Source organism: Pagrus pagrus (assembly GCF_965226575.1).
Source record: "Pagrus pagrus genome assembly, chromosome: 2".
Classification (NCBI taxonomy): domain Eukaryota; kingdom Metazoa; phylum Chordata; class Actinopteri; order Spariformes; family Sparidae; genus Pagrus; species Pagrus pagrus.
Window position 1 is genome coordinate 26,910,988 of NC_140186.1, and position 21,171 is coordinate 26,932,158.

At 43.2% G+C, this 21,171-nt stretch overlaps 1 protein-coding gene across 1 annotated transcript in view; it reads left to right on the plus strand.

The window, feature by feature from the left end:
* The first annotated feature begins 18,265 nt into the window (after positions 1–18,265).
* LOC311272654 (xylosyltransferase 1-like) overlaps positions 18,266–21,171 on the plus strand; it is an 87,758-nt gene continuing 84,852 nt past the window's right edge. Inside the window, exon 1 of the mRNA XM_084379222.1 lies at positions 18,266–18,632. Within this exon, the coding sequence (XP_084235348.1) occupies positions 18,345–18,632 (288 nt within the window). The 5' untranslated portion in view covers positions 18,266–18,344. The remainder of the gene's footprint in view (positions 18,633–21,171) is intronic.

Below are 21,171 nucleotides of genomic sequence, written 5' to 3' on the forward strand. Positions count from 1 at the left end.
ACACACACAGACGCTTCCATATGCCATCGTCTGAGCACATGCACCTGCACTCCTGTGGCTAAAAGGCAACTACAATTATCACGTAATAGATCTCTGCCCTGTCGCTGGAACCGAGCCAGCTGGATATCAGATGAACTTCTTCTTCTTCTTCTTCTTCTTCTTCTTCTTCTTCAGGTGGATGTAAGCCCAGAGAGAGTGCAGTGGGAGGGGGGGTTCACATTTGTGGGGTCAGTCTAATATTAGTAGTCCACATGGAGCAGATATCACATGCATCAGCTATAATAGCCCTCATTCATCACAATGCTCACCGAGGAAGACCGAGCTTATGCATACGGCGCCGCCCTGCCAAAGACGTATTGCTTGTTGTCAGCGTGAGGGGCACTTCACAGATTAGATTCATCACTGACCTCATCAAGCGCACAAAGAAAACAAATTGGTGGAAAATGTACAATGTTTGTCATTAGTTGACATGTGGCCTATTTTCCAGCCTCTCTTGTCACTCCCTAATTTGAAGCATCGACGCCGCGGGGCCGCCGCGGGGCCGCCACGCAACGCAAAGAAATGTAGCGGCGCCGCTCCGACGACAGCGCGCACTGACTTGTATCTAGACAAACAAATCGATAAACAGTCCACTCTGTTCCATTATCAGGCAGAAAAGTTAACCACCAGCTCCAGCAGCGAGAGCATAGCAAGCAGCAAAGGAGAGCCGTGACGGGGAGGAGGAGGAAGAGAACAATATGAATTCCAGATTCATTTGAGAGCAAACGCTTTACACTGGCATCTAATTGACTGAGGACAAGTTGGGTGGAACCTATTAGTGTTTAATGCTGAATTCAGCAGCGGCTCTGCACCACCACAGCACCTCTGCAAAAAACATCATGGCATTAAAGTTTGACCTTAGTTCTGTCTGAAGTTTGGAGCAAACTTTGAAAAATTGATACGATATTTCTCTGTTCATGTCATCTCCAAGGTTGTACCCACTCCAACTATCAAGAGGCAGGATTGGTCTTTCAGGCCATCTGTTGTGTACTTGTTATATTTTTTTTTGCGTTTGATTTCATATAGTCGTTCATGAATGCAATATTTGTCTTGGAGCGACTCCAGAACAACAGATTTTGATGGTTTCCCCACAGAAAGGTACAAGAAGAACTTACTGTTGCGTAAAGAAAAAAGAAAAAAAAACTGCCTATAATATTCAAATCAGAAAACTTTACAGTTTGAATAAAGCTGTGATCTAAGTGTGGTAATTTGCGATGTCGGAGCCTCTGTAGCAGAGGTCACCGCTAATCAGCCAAACCAGCAGGGGCATATAATCTCTCTCACCTACGCAGCTGAAAGTTGGGCTGCTCTCAGGGCTTCTGTGGCTGGCACATACATCTCCCAGGCTCTCTCTCCCTCATTACCTGCCTCCTCTCCCTCTCTCTCTCTTTATCTTTTTCTCTAAACACTGTCTCTTGCCTCTCTCAAATCATCGCCGCTGTTACTATTTTTACCGATCTAACAAGGTTGCTTGGTCACAGAGGACTGTGGGGAGCTGCGAAGGAAGGAAAAATGTTCACCGAGATCGAAGACGCAGACATGCTACTTCTGTTACGCCTGCCCTCGGAGTAAAGGGCCCTGGGGCTGAAAGTGGAGCCCCACGAGATGGAGGGAGACGGGAGGAACAGAAGACAGAGCGGGAGAAGAGCCGCTGCAGTCCACATGATGGTTGGACAGACTCTTAACCTTGAAGACGGATGAAAGGAATCAGCCCGGAGCTGAGCGAATAGAAGGAAAATCAGGGTTTAAATCAGGGTTGTGCGCTGTCGTTTGGGGAAGAAAAGCTGAACCTTTGAAAAGACTTTGATGTACTGAATAAAGAGGAACTACTGAGTAACTATTTGAACTGATCTTAGCCTCTCATCACCGGAAGCATCAGTTGATCTAATGATTGTTTTGGATTTGTGTCATCCCTCTGTGAATAGAGCCGGGCTGTTTCTCAAGACAGCGAATATGTGCATTTCCCAAAATGTTGAGCTTTTCTGTTATGCCATACATCATGTACTTTGTTGTTTAGGTAAACAGCCCAGTCCAGTTCAATCTCTACTTTAGGTTATAGTTATCTGATTAAATAACGGGGGATCATGGGAGTTGTTGTCTTCCTTATCAAACAGCCACCATTGCGGAGAATATGTTTTTTAGTTTAGTTTATTTAGGAAGGGAAAGTGCAAATTAATAAAACACATACATGGGTAAAAATGCCAGAATTAAACGCTATTTTTCATCCGTCGTCCCCTGACCCAGGTGTTAAAAAGGCTTCCTGAAATACAATGAATAAATAAATAACAAAAGAAGAAGAACAAAACAGAGCATAGTTTTCTGATAGGAGTTCCTGTTGGCGCAGACCTTTTACATGCAAAAGAACATGCTGTATATACAACACTGATGGGAGGGAAAAAACGATAAAGCACAACAGGTCTCCTTTAAAGTTCTCCCAGGAAGCCATAGCAACAGGCGACCAAATGAAACACATCGTTACTTTGACTAATCTTGTGAATGTCTCTGGGTTTGAACACTGGTGGAAACGATTGGGATAATGTAAGAACACGGGTGGTTTTACACATGAGAAATGCAGAAATTCTATATATTACATCTTTAAATATTTAGCATTATGTCCGGTGTATACGGTTTATTAACAGGAATAATAAAGCTGTTTAATCTAGATGGCCACAGTGCAGGACACACAGTAGTTGAGATTGTACATTAGTGGTATGAAATTACAAAAATCAATTGACACACAGTGAACCTGGGGCTTTACGGGCCCCTCAGGGCAATTGGTAATCCAGCGTTGGTGTCAGCAAGGTTTATATTCAGCTCTGAGGCAATTTTTGAGGTCATAGCTGTTGTTTTTCTGTTGTTCTTCTAATATTTCTTCAAAATGTCAAAAATATTCCTTCAATAATAAGTTATTTTAAAGTATGTTTATGCACTGGCAATATACTATATGTACTGTGGCCTATATCACGTCTAAGGGATATAGTATTGTCTATGCAAGCTGACCTCACAGGCATGAGACTGTGACAGAAAAACACCCAAACCTTATTTGAGTCCAAAGTATCCTCACCGTATGTGGTGATGATTCCATTTTTAATAGAAATACTGTGTGAGCTGGGCTCTGAAGGAGCCAGGTCATATGAAATACAATATCTTCCTATTTACATAGAGGTCACACAGAGTCCATTTGATATAGTCCACTGGCTTCTATGTCATATGAATAACTCATGCTCAGAGGAGAGGAGCAGACGTCAATGAACAAGAAGTCATTTTCAGTCAGTCTGTCAGACATGGAGACTCATTCAAACCTATTTAACTGTGCTTTACATTATGTCCGCTCAGCAAAAAAAGAGGAGGGGCTAGATCTGGGAAGGATAAATTATTCAGCGCTTTAATGAAGGTGCGCAGGGCTAAATTTGCTCTGCAAAATGGTGCGTCCCCCCGAGAGGAAGTTCACTGAGTGACTTGGGACAAACAGAATAGCTGTAAGGTCACAGAATATCAATATTAATAGATGTAAAGCTACAGAGAGCTGTGCTATCCCCTAAAGGTTAATGCTACTGACAGGTTACATGACACGACATCCATACAGTCTGGCTAGGAGAGGGGAAGGTTGGTTTTAAAGGTGCCCTCTTTCTGGGACGTTATTCCATCATGGTGACAACCTGCAGGGACCAATTAGAGCCCAAATAGACAACATGGATGCTGACAGACGAAAGCTGCTCGATGTTCAAATATCATTTCAACCATGTTACAAAAGAAAAACCTGCTGTAGCTTCTTTGTCTCAGCTCTGCAAGTGATTCTTGATGGATTTAGGGGAAAGTAGTGCCAATACAGGGTGCTTGATACTGTGCACACTGAAATTAGATGCATTTGTATATTGATGAATTTAAGGGCATCATTAGGAATGTGGTTGTTTTTTCTTGAGATGTCACTGTGTTTGAATACCGGTTCTTCTGTTTTATTGTGATTTTTTGTGTATCACGTTTCATACGTTGCATTTCACTATGTTGTGATTTTGCACGGCTGCTCCCTTGGCCAGGTCTCCCCTGTAAAAGAGATATTGATCTCAATGGGACTTCCTGGTTAAATAAGAATGAATAAAATAGCATTATGTCCCAGATTTACGCAGATTTATTTTAAACATCTGCATCCTGGGATACCATTTTGCTCCAGGGTGAAATATCTCAATAGTTTTTTTGTTAAATGTCTCAACAAGTATCAGATTATTGCTATGAATTTGGTACAGATATGCATGGCTCCCAGAGGTTATATCTTATTAACTTTGGCGATCCCCTGACTCTTCCTGTGGCACCACGAGCAGCAAACTTGTCCTGAGAAACATCTATACGTTGACCTTTCGGATGAGTTCCAAACAAAGATTTCTCCAGACAATCGTGTTCACCCCGAGACTAATGTCACGTTGATCCTCGGACTTGACATCTTTCGGCAACATGATTTAAATTTGACCAATATTTTGGTTTATGACCAAACAAACTAAAAAGCTAATGACATTTCCATTAGCATCAGCTGTACTTTTAGTGCTAGTAGGCAGATGTCAGCATGCTAACACGCTACACTGAGAAGGTGAACATGGTAAACATTGTACCTACCAACCAGCATGTTACTATTGTCATTGTGAGCATGTTAGCATGCTGATGTTAGTGTTTAGCTCACTGTGGCCAGGTATAGTCCTAGAGAGCTTCTAGTATGAACTTAGACTCATGGTGTTTCTCCTCTTTCAAACCAGCACGACAGAAATATAACGGAAACCAGTTGATGGTTGGCGTGTTGGAGAAACATCACTTGATGGCCGTGAAACTCTCTGTTCAGACTCGCTGCTGTCAGCGCTAAAAAAACCCAGAGTGAGTGGCTCTGTTATATGCTTGCTCTTCCACTAATACAGGGGGAAAAAAGTATTTTATGGCTTTATGGCCACAAACTATTCACACCAAGGAGAAAGAACAAATCAATTATCAGAACAAAAGACAACCTTTGATTGCTTCACTCACTCTGGAAACCATAGTCGTAATCATTACAGTCTGTAATCCAGGTGAAAAAAATGACCCTCGCTCTCTTTTGACTGCTCATATTAAGAACAAACGTTAGATGTGATTTTACCAATGTTGTTTTAATAGACCCACCTACTGTTTAATGGCTATTGATGCAGTATATCACTTTGGAATGAAACTTCATTTCCCATTGAGTGAGCATTGCCAAAGCATAATAGCAGTGTCATTTTACGTGCTTCCTATCACCCTTAACGCGTGACAAGACTAAACCCGCTGATGTATTTGCAGTCGAGCCTCATTACATTTTTTGAAATGAGCACAGATTACATACGATTATGTTCCTCCACCACAAATTCAATTATGTGAATAGGACACAAACCAGAGACGCCCTTTTCACTTGAAGTCCGTGGCGCTGATTCTGCCTTATTTCCTCCCTCAGAAGACTCAACTGTATGTTCTCTGTACACTTTGAATGTCACAGGGGGAAAAAAAGTATTTTTATCATGTAGAAGTCATTTCAAAAAGAGCTTCTTCCTGCAGGGACTGGATTTGGTGAGATTTTTGGTGCATATTTGTGCTCTCACTCTGCATGCTTTTGTTTTGCCTTTCCGCTGCTACTGGAAGCCCTCTCACTGCGAAATGAAGCCAGAAGGTGATGGAAGATGAAAAAGATAAAAATGCTCTTCCCTCACCCTCGCAGGTAGGCAGAAGCATAAACAAAGGAAATAGAAATAGAGTGTACACACTGCCTGTACTGCTCCCAGTGTGTACAGGTGATGCTCAATTAAGGATGTGTAATTAAGCTTAAAAATCACATATGTCCCCAGTTTCCTGAAATACTTATAGGTCGCCTTCAAAACAGAAAAAAAACAGATGATTTATTTATTTTTGCCAGTAGATGTTTTTTTTCTTTACTTCAAGGAGGCACGATGCATACAGCGGAAAATTGGTAGAGAGGCAACAATAAGAAAATACTCCAATTAGACTGCTGTGATTTAACTATGAATAACATGCCAATTATCAATCTTTTCATTCAAGTAAGTAAACAGGATATTTCACTCTATCTTAAAAAGAGAAAATGTCACAATGGTAAACAACATCTGCTGCTTTTGTTGCTAAGCAACAAAAACACGTTGGATCTATAACCATGATGTGCTGATCCGCTAACTTGACAGTGGTCTTTGAACGGGACACTGGACCCAGAATGATGGAGATTTTGTCTACAAAGGGACGTAAAACACCTTAGTACTACGAATCTGGAGCTCAGCCACATTCCAGACAACACACCAAATCGCCCGTCTGATGTGCAAATATCTCTCTACATCTTTTGATGGTCTTCCACTTTACTAAACAAATGGCGTAAAAGCACTGTCTTGTAGAAATGTGCTTTCAGCTGACTTCATTTTTCCTCATCTCTTTGCCCTTTTTGAAGCTGTGGCTCCACGTTATACTGGATGGTCTGTTTTCCCTGGTGGTGGTTTCAGCTTTGTACCTGATAAGAGGTGCTGTGTTCCTCCAGGATAAGCTGTCTGATGTGAGAAAAGCTTAGCATCCTGGAACACATCCATTTCCTCAGGAAACACATTCATGCACATGTGCACACGTGCCAGTGGAAACTGACATACAGCCATATGAGATAAGGTAACTGACTTCACATCAGCGGGCTCAGCTACCAAATGAGCCAATCGAAAAAAGGCGAGCTGTCACCAGTTTGCTACTGGCACTGACACCTCAAGGATGTGTCATATACTGGGGAAATATTTGGATTCACACTCCAGCCTTTTAAAAGCTTTGTAGTGACCTTTGTGACCCCTGACTTTGGTGGTATCAGGGACATAGAGCAATGATGTTGGTGTCTGCAAGTCCACTAAATGACAGTTTGCTAAGCCCCACACATAAATAGTAGATGTACCATCAAAATTCACAGTCATTTTTTAAACAGTTGGTCTAAACGGAGTAAAAGTTGATTTCTTCAGCTGAAATGACGATAAAATAAGCTGTAGCTTGTTGCAGAATGCTAATGCTAAAACTCAACGCCACGACAATGAAAACTCTTTCTCCAACTGACCTTTTAATGTTTCCAGATGTTTTGTTTTATTTTTTGATTTTTTTTAAAAAGAAACCCTTGAACAGATTTAAAATAGGCTCGCTCATGATAGCTACACACCGCAGGCTGCAGTACATGATGCAATGCTAGAAAGCTACATGTCATGGGGCAAAATATGGTAACACTTCATTTAACAGGATGGGAAATCTCTTGGTAAGTCGTGATGTGATGTGATGTCATGAAAGCTAGCTCCTTTAAGGGAACTTTTTTTCCCCTTATTCATTTATTTGGGACATAAGTTCCAGAAATGTTTCACTTTGGTAAAATTAAGACCCAAGCATGGTAAGACTTTTGTATGTCGCACTGGTTGCCAACCTACAAAACAAAGTTTAATATAAATAAAATGTTCAATGCACATAGTGTTTTATGTTTTTATTCCAAACGTAAAAATGATGGTTGTCTGAAAAGTATGAGGTTTGGTGTCATTACATTGAATAATTGAAGTGATATATGTGTTCACATTCCCATCATGGGTCAAAACATTGCTAAATGTATCTGAATTGTAAAAGCAAAAAGTGGCTTTAAATGAAGAGCGGAGCTGAAAGAGGCCGTTCTTCATGCTGAGCTGAGCTGAACGATCTGGCTCCCTACAAAGAGCCGGGTCTCCCAACTCTAGTAATGAGGTGGTAATTACCAAGTCACATATCTGAAATTTCTTTAAAATTATCCCCAAATTACCACAATAATTGCAGCAAAATGTAATGAAAACACCATTTAACAATAATATTCTGCTATTTTCCAACATGCAGTTATTAAAAGATGGTAATTCTTTTAATAACTGCTGGAACACATTTCCAGGAAAATTGTCCAACTTCTGCTCTCTCTCTCTCTCTCGCTCTCTCTCTTTCTCTCTTTCTCTCTTTCTTTCACACACACACACACACACACACACACACACACACACATACTTATTATACACAGGTACTTAAATGGTAAGAGTGACATTTAGCTTGAGTGGTGTGAAGACAGTATTATGAGGGCTAAATAATAATCATATAATAATAAACTTTATTTATAAAGCACCTTTGAAAACCAGAGTTACAAGGTGCCTCGCAGGCAGACATTTAAATACACGGGATAAACAGGCAGATAAAAGACAGGTATATTAAGATGATCAAATAACCACTATAAGAACAAGTATAATGAATAGAATTAAAAAGGGTTAGGGAAAATTTTGAAATGGGAACTTAGTCACTTGATTCTTGATTATGAAGTTGTATTTGTTGGTAAATGGTTACACATTGTGGCTGACTAAAAGGAAATGAAGATAATTTACCCCAAAGTTGGACTGACCTGCTGAAGTGATAGAAATTGGTGAACTTCAATGTACTTCAATTTCGTGACCTTGCAAAGTTGGGCAGAAATTAGTTAGGAATTAAAACGGCATGATCAGCACAAGTTAAGCAGAACCCAGTTGGAAATTTCCTGAAAATGTTTTGAAAAAATGTATCAACCGCTTAATTGGAAAATAGCAGAATATCATTACTAAATCATGACGTGGTGGTTTTTTAATAAACTTTGACGTAATTATTTGGTAACTGGGGGTTATTCAAAGACATTTCACGTTACTTGGTTAATTACCACCTTCTTTATATAAAAATTGCAGACCTGTAAAATGAAATGTTACCCGAAAAGCATAGAAAAGCATTAGGTAGAGCTATTCAGTCCTTGCATACAGTATTATGATAGCAATGGTTTAATATATTCCTTGGCTGGTCTGGCATTCATGCTTGAATGTTCGTGTCACTTGTAAAAGAGAGGAGGATTTGATGATGAATAATAACCGACGAGTTTAGCAAACTATCAGACGAAGTGTAAACTTCCCTAAACTGTATAAAGAGCAGGACAGAGCCGCGAACGCTACTGAACTCTGATATAGTGGCACATTGGCTCCCACACAGTGGATGTTCCTGTCATATCTTTTCAGCATCTTTTTATTTCACAAGAATGTACAATAAGCAGCAACTGTGAGTAAACATAGCAGCCTCACAGAACGCTGAATATCCCCTTATCCCCCGTCCCGTTCCTCCGCCCACATATGCCCAAGTAGACAAAACAACACAAGAACAAAAAAAAGCAGACACACATAAGTTGTGTATGAGAAAAGCAGAACAACAAAAACAAAGAACTGTGACATTGCAAGTAAAAATAACATATGTCCATAATTTATGACGTGCCTGAATCTGCAAAGGCTCACAACCAGAAACTGTTGACGAAATAAATATCTTGGAGTCTGGGTTCAGTCCCAGTTCAATGCCCAGCCGTGTTCACCATCCGGCGGCTAAACCTTGTGGAGGTGAGCAACTTTACCCGTGATGACTCCCACAAAATGACCTGTTCAGAAATCACACTGCCAAGACAGATTCCTCCTTCATGTTGTTGATGGATGCTCCCGTCCTGAACAGGTGCTTTTCTGACTCAACCTGTCACCTCACTCAATAATGTAATTAACTTGAAAATAAAGCAGTACTTCTTGGTAGTTGCTAGTTAGCCAGGCACGCTAACGTTTGTTCCTCAGGTTCGAACAGCTGCTGAAAAAAATCTCCTGTGATTTTGTTTTGAAAAGGCGAAATAAACCCTCCTCCAAATGTATTAGCTCTCCGAGCACATCATTTCAACATGCAGAGTAATCCAAAGATTGATGCCCTGCCTGCTGTGCCAAGCTACTGTTGCTAAGTGATGATCAGACAATTGATGTCCGGGCGTGTATTTTTATTTTTTCTCCCAAGGATGGCGAAGTCACGTCCATCCGACCGATGAATTCAAACCCTTTAAAGCCTTAACCTAACCCTAACCTTTGTTGATTTGACGTCAGGGATATTTGTCGGCTATGACTGGATGAACAATGCTCATTAACTATTCATGACTTGACCTCGCCATCCTCTTTAGCACATGATCGCTTAAAACGCTTTCACACTTGAACCAGTGACGCTTTGACTCTTCAGGACGGTGACATTTTGACACACTTTGACACGGCCGGCTCAGATTGCCCGTGCCCTCGGCTGTTTGATGTTATGACATCTTGAACATTGCGTGAACCTCCTGGCAGCTCTTTGCAGCCACATAAAAAAGTCAACAAATCTCTCTCCCTCCCTGTGCATACAGTCACATCAGCCTCGTACGAACCACGCCGGCTGCTTTAGTCTCTTGTCGTATCACAGTGGGAGAAAAAAGGCTCCCTCTGGTCCCCCGGGGCCATCGCTGTCAAGGACACCTGTCTGCTGCTGTGTTTCGCTGTGTTCTACTGCACTCCAGTCAGCACGCTGCCTGATTACATAAAACACTGAAATGCATGAGAGTGTCCTACAGCGGGACGCCTAAGGCTTCAACAGTCATGTTGTGCAGCGCCTACCCCGGCTCCCTCTCCCTCCTGTCCCAGACTCACTCCACCAGCTGGCTGCTCATCTGTCTCCCTCTCTGTCTCTGCATCGCCGTCTCTCTCAGAAGAGTCGGGGGGGTTTGCGAGGACGGCTTTGCATGCTCGCTCGAGTCTCCCGGCGACTTCCTCTGGTCAGCCGATGTGTGTGCGTCTGTCTCTCTGAGTGACAAAGAGGTCGGCTCTAATTAAAATCAGCATTTGTTGCCGCAGGGAATGGTAACCATTGTTGTGGCCACAGTCGGCCCACTCGGTCCCCCAAGCAACAGAGCCACAGCTAATGAGAGGGGAAGACGTGGCTGTGCTGCCAGAGGAGCATGAGCAGCTCTCCGTCTCGTTTTTATTTTCCCTTTCTGTGTCTTTAATCATCTTTACATTGAGCTCGTAAATGCTTTTGTTTTTCTGCTCCCTGTCTCCCTCTAACTCTCCACTCGTCCGTCTCTCTTTGGCTCTTTGCTAATTTAGCAGACCTATAGGTGTACTTGCTATGCTTTGATTATGTTTTCCACTCCCTCTCCCGTTTTCTGACTTCACCCCCACTTTCCAATTACATCGAGTTTTGTCTCTTAACCGTTCTTCATCTCACTCTTGGTTCATTTTGCTCTCATTAATGGCGGCACGCGCGTCTCCTCCCTTGTTCCTGTCCTCCTCTCTCTCATCTTTGCCGTAATTAACAACTTTACATTTCTTTCCATCGCAGCCTCTCCCTCTCTCTCTCCCTCCTGTCCCCCACTCTCTCTCGATGATTCGAGAATTAACATTTATAAGATGCTCAAACATCTTGGGAGTGTCTGAGAGCACATAAAGACATTTTGAAATTCCACACATTTATCTGTCTGCGGTCTGCAGCCTTATCTCCGCAGCGTTGGCTCTGTTTGCCTGCAGAAATACCACCAAGTTAATAATTTGCGCTGCGATTCAAAATACTTCAAGAAAGCCGTGTGATGAGAATACAGATTAAACACTGGAGCATGGATGACAGAATGGTTTGGTGACTCTTCTTTGTGACGAGCGCTGCAGTCTAACAGCGTCATGCTCCTGTCTGAATGATGGCCTGACATTAACAAATTACTCTCCCTCATTTTGCCTACGTTTGGATAGACTATACTTGATTGCTTCTGGTTGCGACTCTTTGATAGGAGAGAAGCATACAGGGATAAGCCTAACAAACGGTTAAGCTGAAAATGAACAGCTATTGTAAAAGGCCCATATGTAATTCTAAAAATGGCAGGAATGTCTAATTGCCACGTCGATTGCGAGACCACAAGGTCAGCGCCTCGCACTCTGAGAGAAATGTCTGCTTTTGTCTCCTGCAGAGCTGTTGTTTTGGGATTTACATGATATGCTTTGTCTGCGCTTCAGTCGAGGCATTCCTGAAGATGAAAACCACAATGCGGTGCCCAAAATGATAACTTCTTTTTCTGTGTTTCAGCAGCCACCGCAGCATATAATTCACTCCCCAATCCGAGGCGTGATGTATGCAAAACTTTGGTCTGGTGTCAAAATTCGCATCCAGCAATTTTCTTTTCTTTCCTGCCCCCAATTATCTTATTTTGCCCGACACTCAACATTAAACCGGCTATCAACGTGTCAGAAAGCTACATCTACTGTTTACAGTCTTATTTATCCACCTCGATGGCTCGTTGCTGAGAAACAAAGAGGAAAGACGGACCAGAATCGCTTCGACCGTGAATAGCTCTAATCAGGGTGTCATTGTGTTTCTTTAGCGTTAATAAATGAAGTGTGGAGTCTATTCTCCCTCTTCTTCTTGTTAAATAACACTGCATCCTGTGTCCCAAAGCTTTCTGAGCCTTGGTTTGCAAATAGCAGTTGGCCAAGGTCTACCTTTAGACATGAAACAAAGGAACAAAGTTCTTCTTCTGCTGTCGACTCAAAGCTTTTTAAATCAGGCTCTTTTTTTGTGGGCTAATAATCGTTTATCCTGGACTATCTGCAGACTTTAGTAGCCTAAAGCTCAATCACTTATTCAACACCACAGAGTAAACAGGATAAGTGCTTGGAGTCGGCAGTCTCTTCTTCCATTTACCAATAATCTGCAGTAACCCTCCCTTGTGTGTCGGATCTTGGTAAAGCACTCCAATCACAGTACAGCAGCTTTCATTCGAAGCGCCAGTTCTTGTTTGAAATCACTGAATAAACATTTTTATTTACCTAAAGCAGTGACTTTAAAGAGACTCTCTGTGAGAATTCTAGTTGAAAACATTTAGAAAATAACTAAAATCATCAACAGAATGTGAATAAATAGCAGTTTTGACATCATGATGTCTTTGTATTATGTTGCAGAGATATCTGCCTAACTTAGCATGCTAACCAGCTAGCTGCGCCCCGTCCTGGTCCAAAGCTCCTGTGCTAGTGGTGTAAACACTAACACCCCCCTGGTCCCCTGAGCTCCCAGTCAGGAAGCTGTGCAGCTAACTGAGCTAACTAGCCGAGGACTGCTACAGATGGCAGCAGTTAGCAGCTAGTCTGGTGATATGCTGCCCCCTTTTTGTTTTGAGCATTAATTTGACAGGTGGCTAATTCGTACATAATGCACCTTTAAGTATTTTGTCAATTTTCCATCTAATTCTGTTCCATACGTTCAATATAAAGGGTCACATTTAATGTGAATTTTCTGTCACGTTGAGCCAATGTGTATAAATTCAATGACTACACGTGTGATTAATTACAGGAGCTAGAATAACCAAATGCACTACTTTTATATATAATACTTGAATAATAAATGCTTGAAAAACACATTATGTTCATGTAGAGGTTCCTTTAATAGCTGCTAAAAGCTAACTCCCTGTCCGTTTTGCAGTCCCCTCCCTCCTCTCTACACCACCACACTTGCCGACTCCTTTCTTTAATTCGAGGCAGCTCTCTTTGCCTCTTTCTTTTTGTTAAGTGTATTTCTTCGTTTGGCCTGTTTGGTAGTATAAGCCGTCATTGGGAGTTCTGGAATTGGGAGCTTTCCCCGTTCCACCATTGCCGGTGCCGGTACCAGAACAGGAGGATCCCTCTCAGCAGACAGGCCCGCCTCGTTATGGAGTTCTCTGTCCTGATTGGATAAATTGGGCAGGGATACCAGAAAATGTCTTTTCTCTTTTTGCATGATGAGGAGGAGGACGGACATGGGTGACTGACCAATTATTCTATTACAGTGATTACTGTTGGAATATCGGGCTATTTAACGCTTATTTCAAAAAGAAAATAACACAGCAGCTTTAACTTTATAATAATATAATAATTGAATAAACACATAATATTTATGTGTAAGTCTGCATTATTTAATTTAATCAGACCAAGTTTTGTAATATATGCACACTGAATCAACAAAGAAAAACTCTGCCTGAGGCAGATGAAACCGCAACCTTAACATCAGAGGTGTCTGTTTTGAGTTGGTGGAAGTTAAACATGAGCAAACTGAGACTTTAATCGATGGCTCTTGTTCATCACAGTGTCACAGTTGTCACTCAGGGCTTCCTCATGGGGCGATTCTAGTGTCATGTGTCAAGGCTTTAAAGCTGTCACATTCATACACCAAATAAATAGGGAGCAGCATGCCACTAGAATAACCGCTAACTGCTGCTGACTGTAGCTGCTGTTAGCTAGTTAGCTCATTTGACTGTGCAGCTAGCTGTCCTATTAGCTGACTCCGCCCAGACTGGGAGCTCAGAGCACCAGGGGGTGCTGTTTACTTCTTTTTTCTGATTTCTGATTTCTGATTTTTTCTGGACTATCACCTCTTGAATTACAAACTAGCTAGGGGGCTAACTGGTTAGCATGCTAACTTTAATAGATATCTCTGTAACCCAAATAATAGACATCTTCGACATACTGTAACATCAAAACTGTGATTTGTTCACATTCTTTAGATCATTTTATTTAATTATTTAATGCTATAAAGTAAAATTCTTGCAAATTGCACCTTTAAGAGATAACTGGAAGATTTGAATGCATGACTGTGGCCAAAACCCCTTCTGCTTTAGTGTATATGACAGCCAAAGGGAAACACGAGACAAAACTATAAAGTAGAGATGAAGAGGTGTTGTTCAGACAGCAGCCCAATCCAGAGATGTGCTTGTATTCTGAGTCACAGCAGTGCTGGTGTCAGTCAGGTGGGCTCGGGCTGCAGCATCCTCCCAGGGTTAGTTTTATCACCAGTGCCACAAAATAAAATGATGTCATTATTTTTAATCCAATTGAAATCGAAAAGAATAATTGCCATGCATGAATGTTTGAAATGTTAAGTCTTATTCTCAGGATAAAAAAACGATTTACTAGAGCATGAAATGTGTGATAACCTTGGTTGGATTCACCCTCCGACTCTCCAATGTCAGAAAGATCTTGAGCTCTGAAGTGTCTTTATGCCAAGTACACTTCCCCCATAATGAATGAAGAATTCTTCATATATCTTCGAAGCCGTATTGAGAGCTGAGTGTATCCCACAATTCATCACAGTCTTGTGTGCCACGTCAGTCCAGTGGATGGTTGTTTAATTACGAAGCTATGAGATGATTCACCATGTGGTAATAATGAACAGAAGTGAAGAAGAAAATCATCAGTATCATCGCATGTTAATGTAATTCTTCTCCGTATGGATATGTTGTCTATATTGATGAATGATGAAAAGAACTATGTACGCTGGCGGGACTATAACAACAAAACTTTTGGTGATTTTCAAAAAAAGCAACAAGAGTTTTATTTATGTGAACAGCACTCCGAATAGAGAGTCTTACATAATGATTATCATCTCATCACGCAGTAAAAACTATCTTGTCCTTCAGTGTATTGAAGAATATGTAACACCGGACATAACGAGTGATGAGTGGGCTTTCAGAGGTGTGCATTAAACCATGATGAACGGTGTGAGGCAGCCCTGACACATAACCTTTGAAGGCCTGCGATTGGCTGATTCGGTGCTTGAGGGAGAGCGTTTTTGGTCGACATCACTTCAGTCCCTATTTCACAACACTCTGGAGTCATTGCCGTCGGTACTTGAGTCACAGATTTAGCTGTAAGTTTATTTTTCGCACTCCATACAAAGTGCCCGAGCCTTATTTTTCAGAACAACTTCTTGACTCATAAGTCAAAGTTTAAGATTATTCTTCAGGCTGTTTCCTATACTCTTTATAACTGGCTGAGGTCTTAAGCTTGGCAGCGTCAACATCATCCTGCTACTGTACAACCCAGGAAGCAAAACCAAAATTACCTCCTTGGTGTAGGTGAAGTGTTGTGCTGCGTGTCAGCCAGAGAAGCTCTGCTATCTCTGTTACTCATGGTGTTTGCATTTCAATGGAGCTCAGGAAGCGTTTTTAACAAGCATCTCTGAATCACTCTGAAGAACTGAGCTTAAAGTTTGATTGGACTAAAAATATTCCCACCTCGGAGTAGGACTTGAGAGTTATTTATGAAGCCTCCTACACAAACTCTCTGCAAGTGCCAGACAGTCTCATGTGTGAATGAAATCATCATTTTCAGATGTCTTGTAGTTTTTCCTGGTAATTACCATCTGTGGTCAAGACTAACACGATGATCTACATACAGTATGCAGAATTTGATGCAATTTTTAGTTAGTATATGTCGTGAGAGAGGCTTGGTTTTCAACATGGATTTATTTACAAGATGTCCTCCTCTAGGTTACAGAAATTATTCCATGTGAGCTATTCAGTGACAAATCCGGGGTTTGAGTGGCATCTTTTTAATCACGTTAAGCGCAAAGAAATGATTGAACATGAGGTCTTTTTGGAGCACTGAGGTGCAGTGAAGGAGCAGAATCATCACTGTTGTGGCTGCATATTTTACTTGTTACAGTTCAAAGGTGCAATATGTTAGAAATCTAGTTGAAAACATTAAAAAATGTGTTAGAATTATCAACAGAATGTGAAGAAACAACATTTTTGACGTCATGACGTCTGTGTATTGTTAGCATGCTAACCAGCTAATTGTCCCAGTTGTGTGAACAAACACCAACAATTCTCTGGTTTTCTGAACACCAATCTGGGCCGCTAGCTGCACAGCTAACTGAGCTAACTAGCTAAACATTCAAAGTTAGCAGCAGCTAGCAGTTACTCTGGTGATATGCTGCCCCCTATTTGTTTGCAGTATGAATTCAACAGTTGGCACCTTCCATGTTACACTGCAGTCATTTTGTTTTTCTGGAGAGTAGACGCACAATTGTGAGGCCATTATAATATCAGTAAAAGAAATTAAAATCTGATCATTTCAAAGAAGCTTATTTTATGCTATGTTTTTTCTACATTCATTCATTCATTCATTCAGTTCAAATCCATCTGCTCTCTGATCAGGTCCCAGGTCAGCTCGCAGGGCACTGGAGCTTAAGCTGAACCACATGTTCAAACTTAACTTGAAAAGTGTTTTTTCAAATCTCCACTTATAATTGTTTTCTTTTATGTGGAACGGATGTCCATTGTTTGTTAAAATTACCTGTTTGAATTTCTCTTTGTCTGTTCTTCTGTGCTGTACATGTATTAGCTATCTCTCTTGTGTTATGTGGGGATTAAAATACTGTGGATTAACAATCAAACACCTCCGTTTAATTAGAGTTTAACTACGCTGAACGGTTGTATTTGGCTGATGTGAGGCATATTTGTGTTGTTTGCAGGCACCTCTGTGTTATTATTAAGTGCTCAGTCAGGTATGACAGAGCTTTCAGACTGCTCCAGTCTTTTTCACGGCTCGGATGTTAATGTGAATGTTATTTACAAGTTTGAGATATGTGATAAACGTCATGTGTGGATACTGGTGGGGGAAAAATAATAAGGAAACCAAACAACCGAGTCTTACACTGGGGGATTTAAGTGTCAGCTTTAATAGTGGCTCAGAGCATTGGGTAGAGAGTTGCCCACAGTTTTTCGCTACCCGCTAAATTAACACTCTTATTTTGTTGGTGTTTTGATGAGCTGGGTCGCGTCACGTAAGGGATTTAAAATGCATGCAACTGGTCTGTGAGGTGCAAAGGCTAAAAAAGCTGTGCCAGTTTAAATAGAAATGCTCTGTCAAAATGTTATAAGTCTCATTAATTAATAAGTTATACATCCAGGTCTGGATGCGATGGCGTCTCAGTCCGGATCCAGTCAGCGGCCCAAGCTGTTAGTGGTCTCGGGGATGATGGAGATGGATGGCGTCCCCCATCGTCCCTCCTCAAATTGCCTACTGGCAGCTGGCAGCATACGGTACCCAACCGGGGAGGGTGTCACAGGGGACACATCTCTGAATTCACAGCAGCTACTGTACAGCACACAGCTGTAACTTACATCATGTGAGGCAGGGAAGGAAAATTACATTTTGCTGTTGGATTCCAGCTGGGATCCAGCGAGTGTGTGTGTAAAATGGAGATTGTCTTGCAGCACTTACAGAGGCACCACAACAATGTCATTCAATCAGGTCCAAAAGGTGCCCGAGGCAACAGAACTCCTGGCTACGCCCCTGTTGTGATCACAGGCCTGATAATACTGTGGTGCACATTTCAACATTTGTAGGTATATGGTCATTATCAGAACCCTCTCATGGAGAGATGCTGTAATTTACAGAACAGACAGTCTGGAGCTTCATCTCTGCCTCCTCTCGCTGAGCTCCACCACACGGTGGCCCTGTGCCTCCTTCTCGACGCTCCTCCTCGCCTCCGCCACTGTAAAGGCTCAGCCTCCCTCCTCCCTCCCTCCTCCCCCACCATCACCACCACCACCACCTCCTCCTCCTCCTCGTCCTCCCTCTACTTCCACTCCTTCCTCCCGTCGCGCTGCGCACAGCCACAGACGGTCCTCCAGCTCCGTGCAGCCCGGTGCGAAGATGGTTGGCGGCTTGTGTGCTCGCAGGTTGGCCCGCCGGTCTCGGTCCGCCCTGATAGCAGCCCTCACGGTGCTGCTGGTGCAGACGCTGATTGTGTGGAACTTCAGCAGCCTCGACTCCGGCGAAGACCGGGAGAACGGAGGCGCCAGCGTGCGGGAGAAGAGGGACCGGGTCGCGGGCAACAAAGCCGCCGGCAGCGACTATTTCCAGCAGCACGGGGTCCGGCAGCGGCAGCGGCAGCATCTCCCTCCGCCGGGGAAGGGGACGTCTCGCCACATACAGCAGCCGGTAAGACAGACAGGCGCTGCCGATGTATTCATATCATATCCCCGCTGTAAAAGACGCTGTCTCGCCCGGGATGAAGCCCGGAGGGGTTGGCAGGCAGGTCAACACATCTACAGTTTGCGATTTTTTTTTTTTTTATCTAAGGGGGGGAGACGAGCGCACGGCCGGGCCTCGAAATGAATGAATGTTTGCTTGTTGTCACCGCGGCTGCTGCTGGGGACATGAGAGGATGTCTGAGGCAGGGCGAGCATCCTCAGCCGAGCACGGGAGCCACACTGCGCCGTCTGAGCGAGTCCAGACTCCAGGTTCAGCGTGTGAGCTCAGCGGTGTGGTTGACTCCAGGGAGGAGTGATGAGCACGGCAGGGCAAATCCTCTCCACAAGACACTGGCTGCTCCACTAGCAGAGTCACTGACTGGGGCTGTAGCCTCTAACTGTCACGGTCTGCTTGGCGTTGTAAGTCCAGCGCAGGAGCTGCGTGGCTCAGCAGAAGCTGCTGTCTGAACAAGGCCAGATTGAAACGTAACCTAATTTGCAGAGTTGTTTTTTGATGAGCGCACAAAGATTAGAGCCATCTGCAGTTTGTGGAGGCACCGAGAGTTTTATTGGTGGTGGCAACACGAGACGCAAAGGTCAAGATTGTGCAGCAAATCTAATGAAAGTGAGTAAATGGAGTTAAAGATGGGATGGTGTCTGTTCAGAGGAGAGGAGCTGATGTCATGTTGCCTCTTCAAAATGTAAGAACCGGTCCCCCACTCCACTCATGCTCCCTGTGCCCAGGAGGCTCCACACACCGAGCAGGTTCCCAGCATGCCATTAATTTCCCCAACCTAATGTCTAGAATTAAATTCTCTAAAATTGGGCTTCTCACTTTTTTTCGTGCTCTCTCAAGCAGTTAGGGCTGCCCTGAAGAAATTGGACGCAGTTGTCCCTGGCAAAGCGAGCAGCGTTTACCCCCTCTGCAAAGCTGCCAGCCATTCAGCTGGAGCCCACTCTTCTGCCACCATGCAACCAGTAGATAACCGGCTTTGATGTAGCATGATACACTGTGGCCTCCGCGCTCCGCCAGTCACTCGGAGCCGGGCACTGTATCATCTGTCTCCTCTGCAGATTTGACAGTCTGACTCACTCGCTTCGTCTGGTCGGGCTGCTTGTCCCACCTGCCGGCGTCTCCACAGTCCAAAGTCACGCAAAGGACGGGTTATATTTGATTTGTGGGAGAATCCTCTAATGAAGTAGCCTACACCTAGAATATCTCCACAGGGACTCACAGTGTGAGCTCTCTCCTGAGTTAAAGGGGCACTGTGTAGTTCTGGAGAAGAGATTCAAACTCAGAATGTTCATATGTACGATGTTAATGAGGTAATAATACAAACTCAGAAGTATTACTGCATAAACAAGCTGTTCTCAGAGGAAAATAAGGTCCCAGAAATGTGGCAGGGTCCGCCACATATAAACAATTGTGTTGTCCTTTAAGGTCAGCTTGTTTTTTTCGGCATGAAAATGAAGAGATTACAATTTCCTCCCCAGAACCACATAGTGCACCTTTGGTGTTTGTTGCGTGACATTACTGCGACGTCCAAGTAAGGATTGTAAATAAATGAGTAATGCGGTGACATAACAGGAACCGAGGCTCAGCCGTGTCAGAACCTATTCACGCTGCGTCAACACCGATTTGTCCCAATGCGTTCCGCTATTAAAACACACTGTGGATCTGCACCCGTGACCTTTTAAAGAAGGGCTTTCATCCCCGTCGCCGAGAGGCACTTCACAGCCTGTATGCCAGTCAGTCCACCAGCCAGTCGACTCGCCTGCTGCCTGCCTGTCAGACTGTCGACTCCCCTCTCTGCAGTCCTGTGGCCCCCGGACTCTTAGCATTCAACTGGTCACCCTGGGCCACATGCATTCCCTCAACTGGTTAATCACTGCCTTTTCATTCTCTCTCCCCTAGTGGGTGGTGCGTGTGTGTGTGTGTGTGTGTGTGTGTGTGTGTGTGTGTGGCTTGGCAAGGCAAAAGTTGTCCAGCCTAAGGGTGACGCATAAGTGCCAACTGATGCTATATGAGGCACCACGCCTGAGAGAGAGGGAGAGCAGCACTTTGATTTGATCCAGAGTAAAAATGAGCCAGAAGCCAGAGTATGACAATAACAGGATTTCTATGTGATAGCTCGTGTTGGATGGAAACATTATGCATAGCTTCCGATGTGTCATCCCAGCAGGCAGGAGCTACACTTGTCATTAGTGGTCGTCTCCTGTTGTGTCTCTTGAGGGAAATGCTGCTCGAGAGCATACGATGTTTTCTTCCAGTACAGTTTAGTCATTGTTGTTCCCATCTCCACTGCCTTTATGAATCTGGATATAATCGAATGAATGATATTATTCTCGGTGAGTGTTTTCACGCAGGCAGTGGCTACCTGTTGCACATCAGAAATGTCCACACTTATTAATTAGTCTGTCTTGTTTTGCCTGACATCAGTTTATTACAGGAGATAGCATCACAATTATTATTAATAGGTGCTCATTAAGGCGGTGCTGGTGGATGT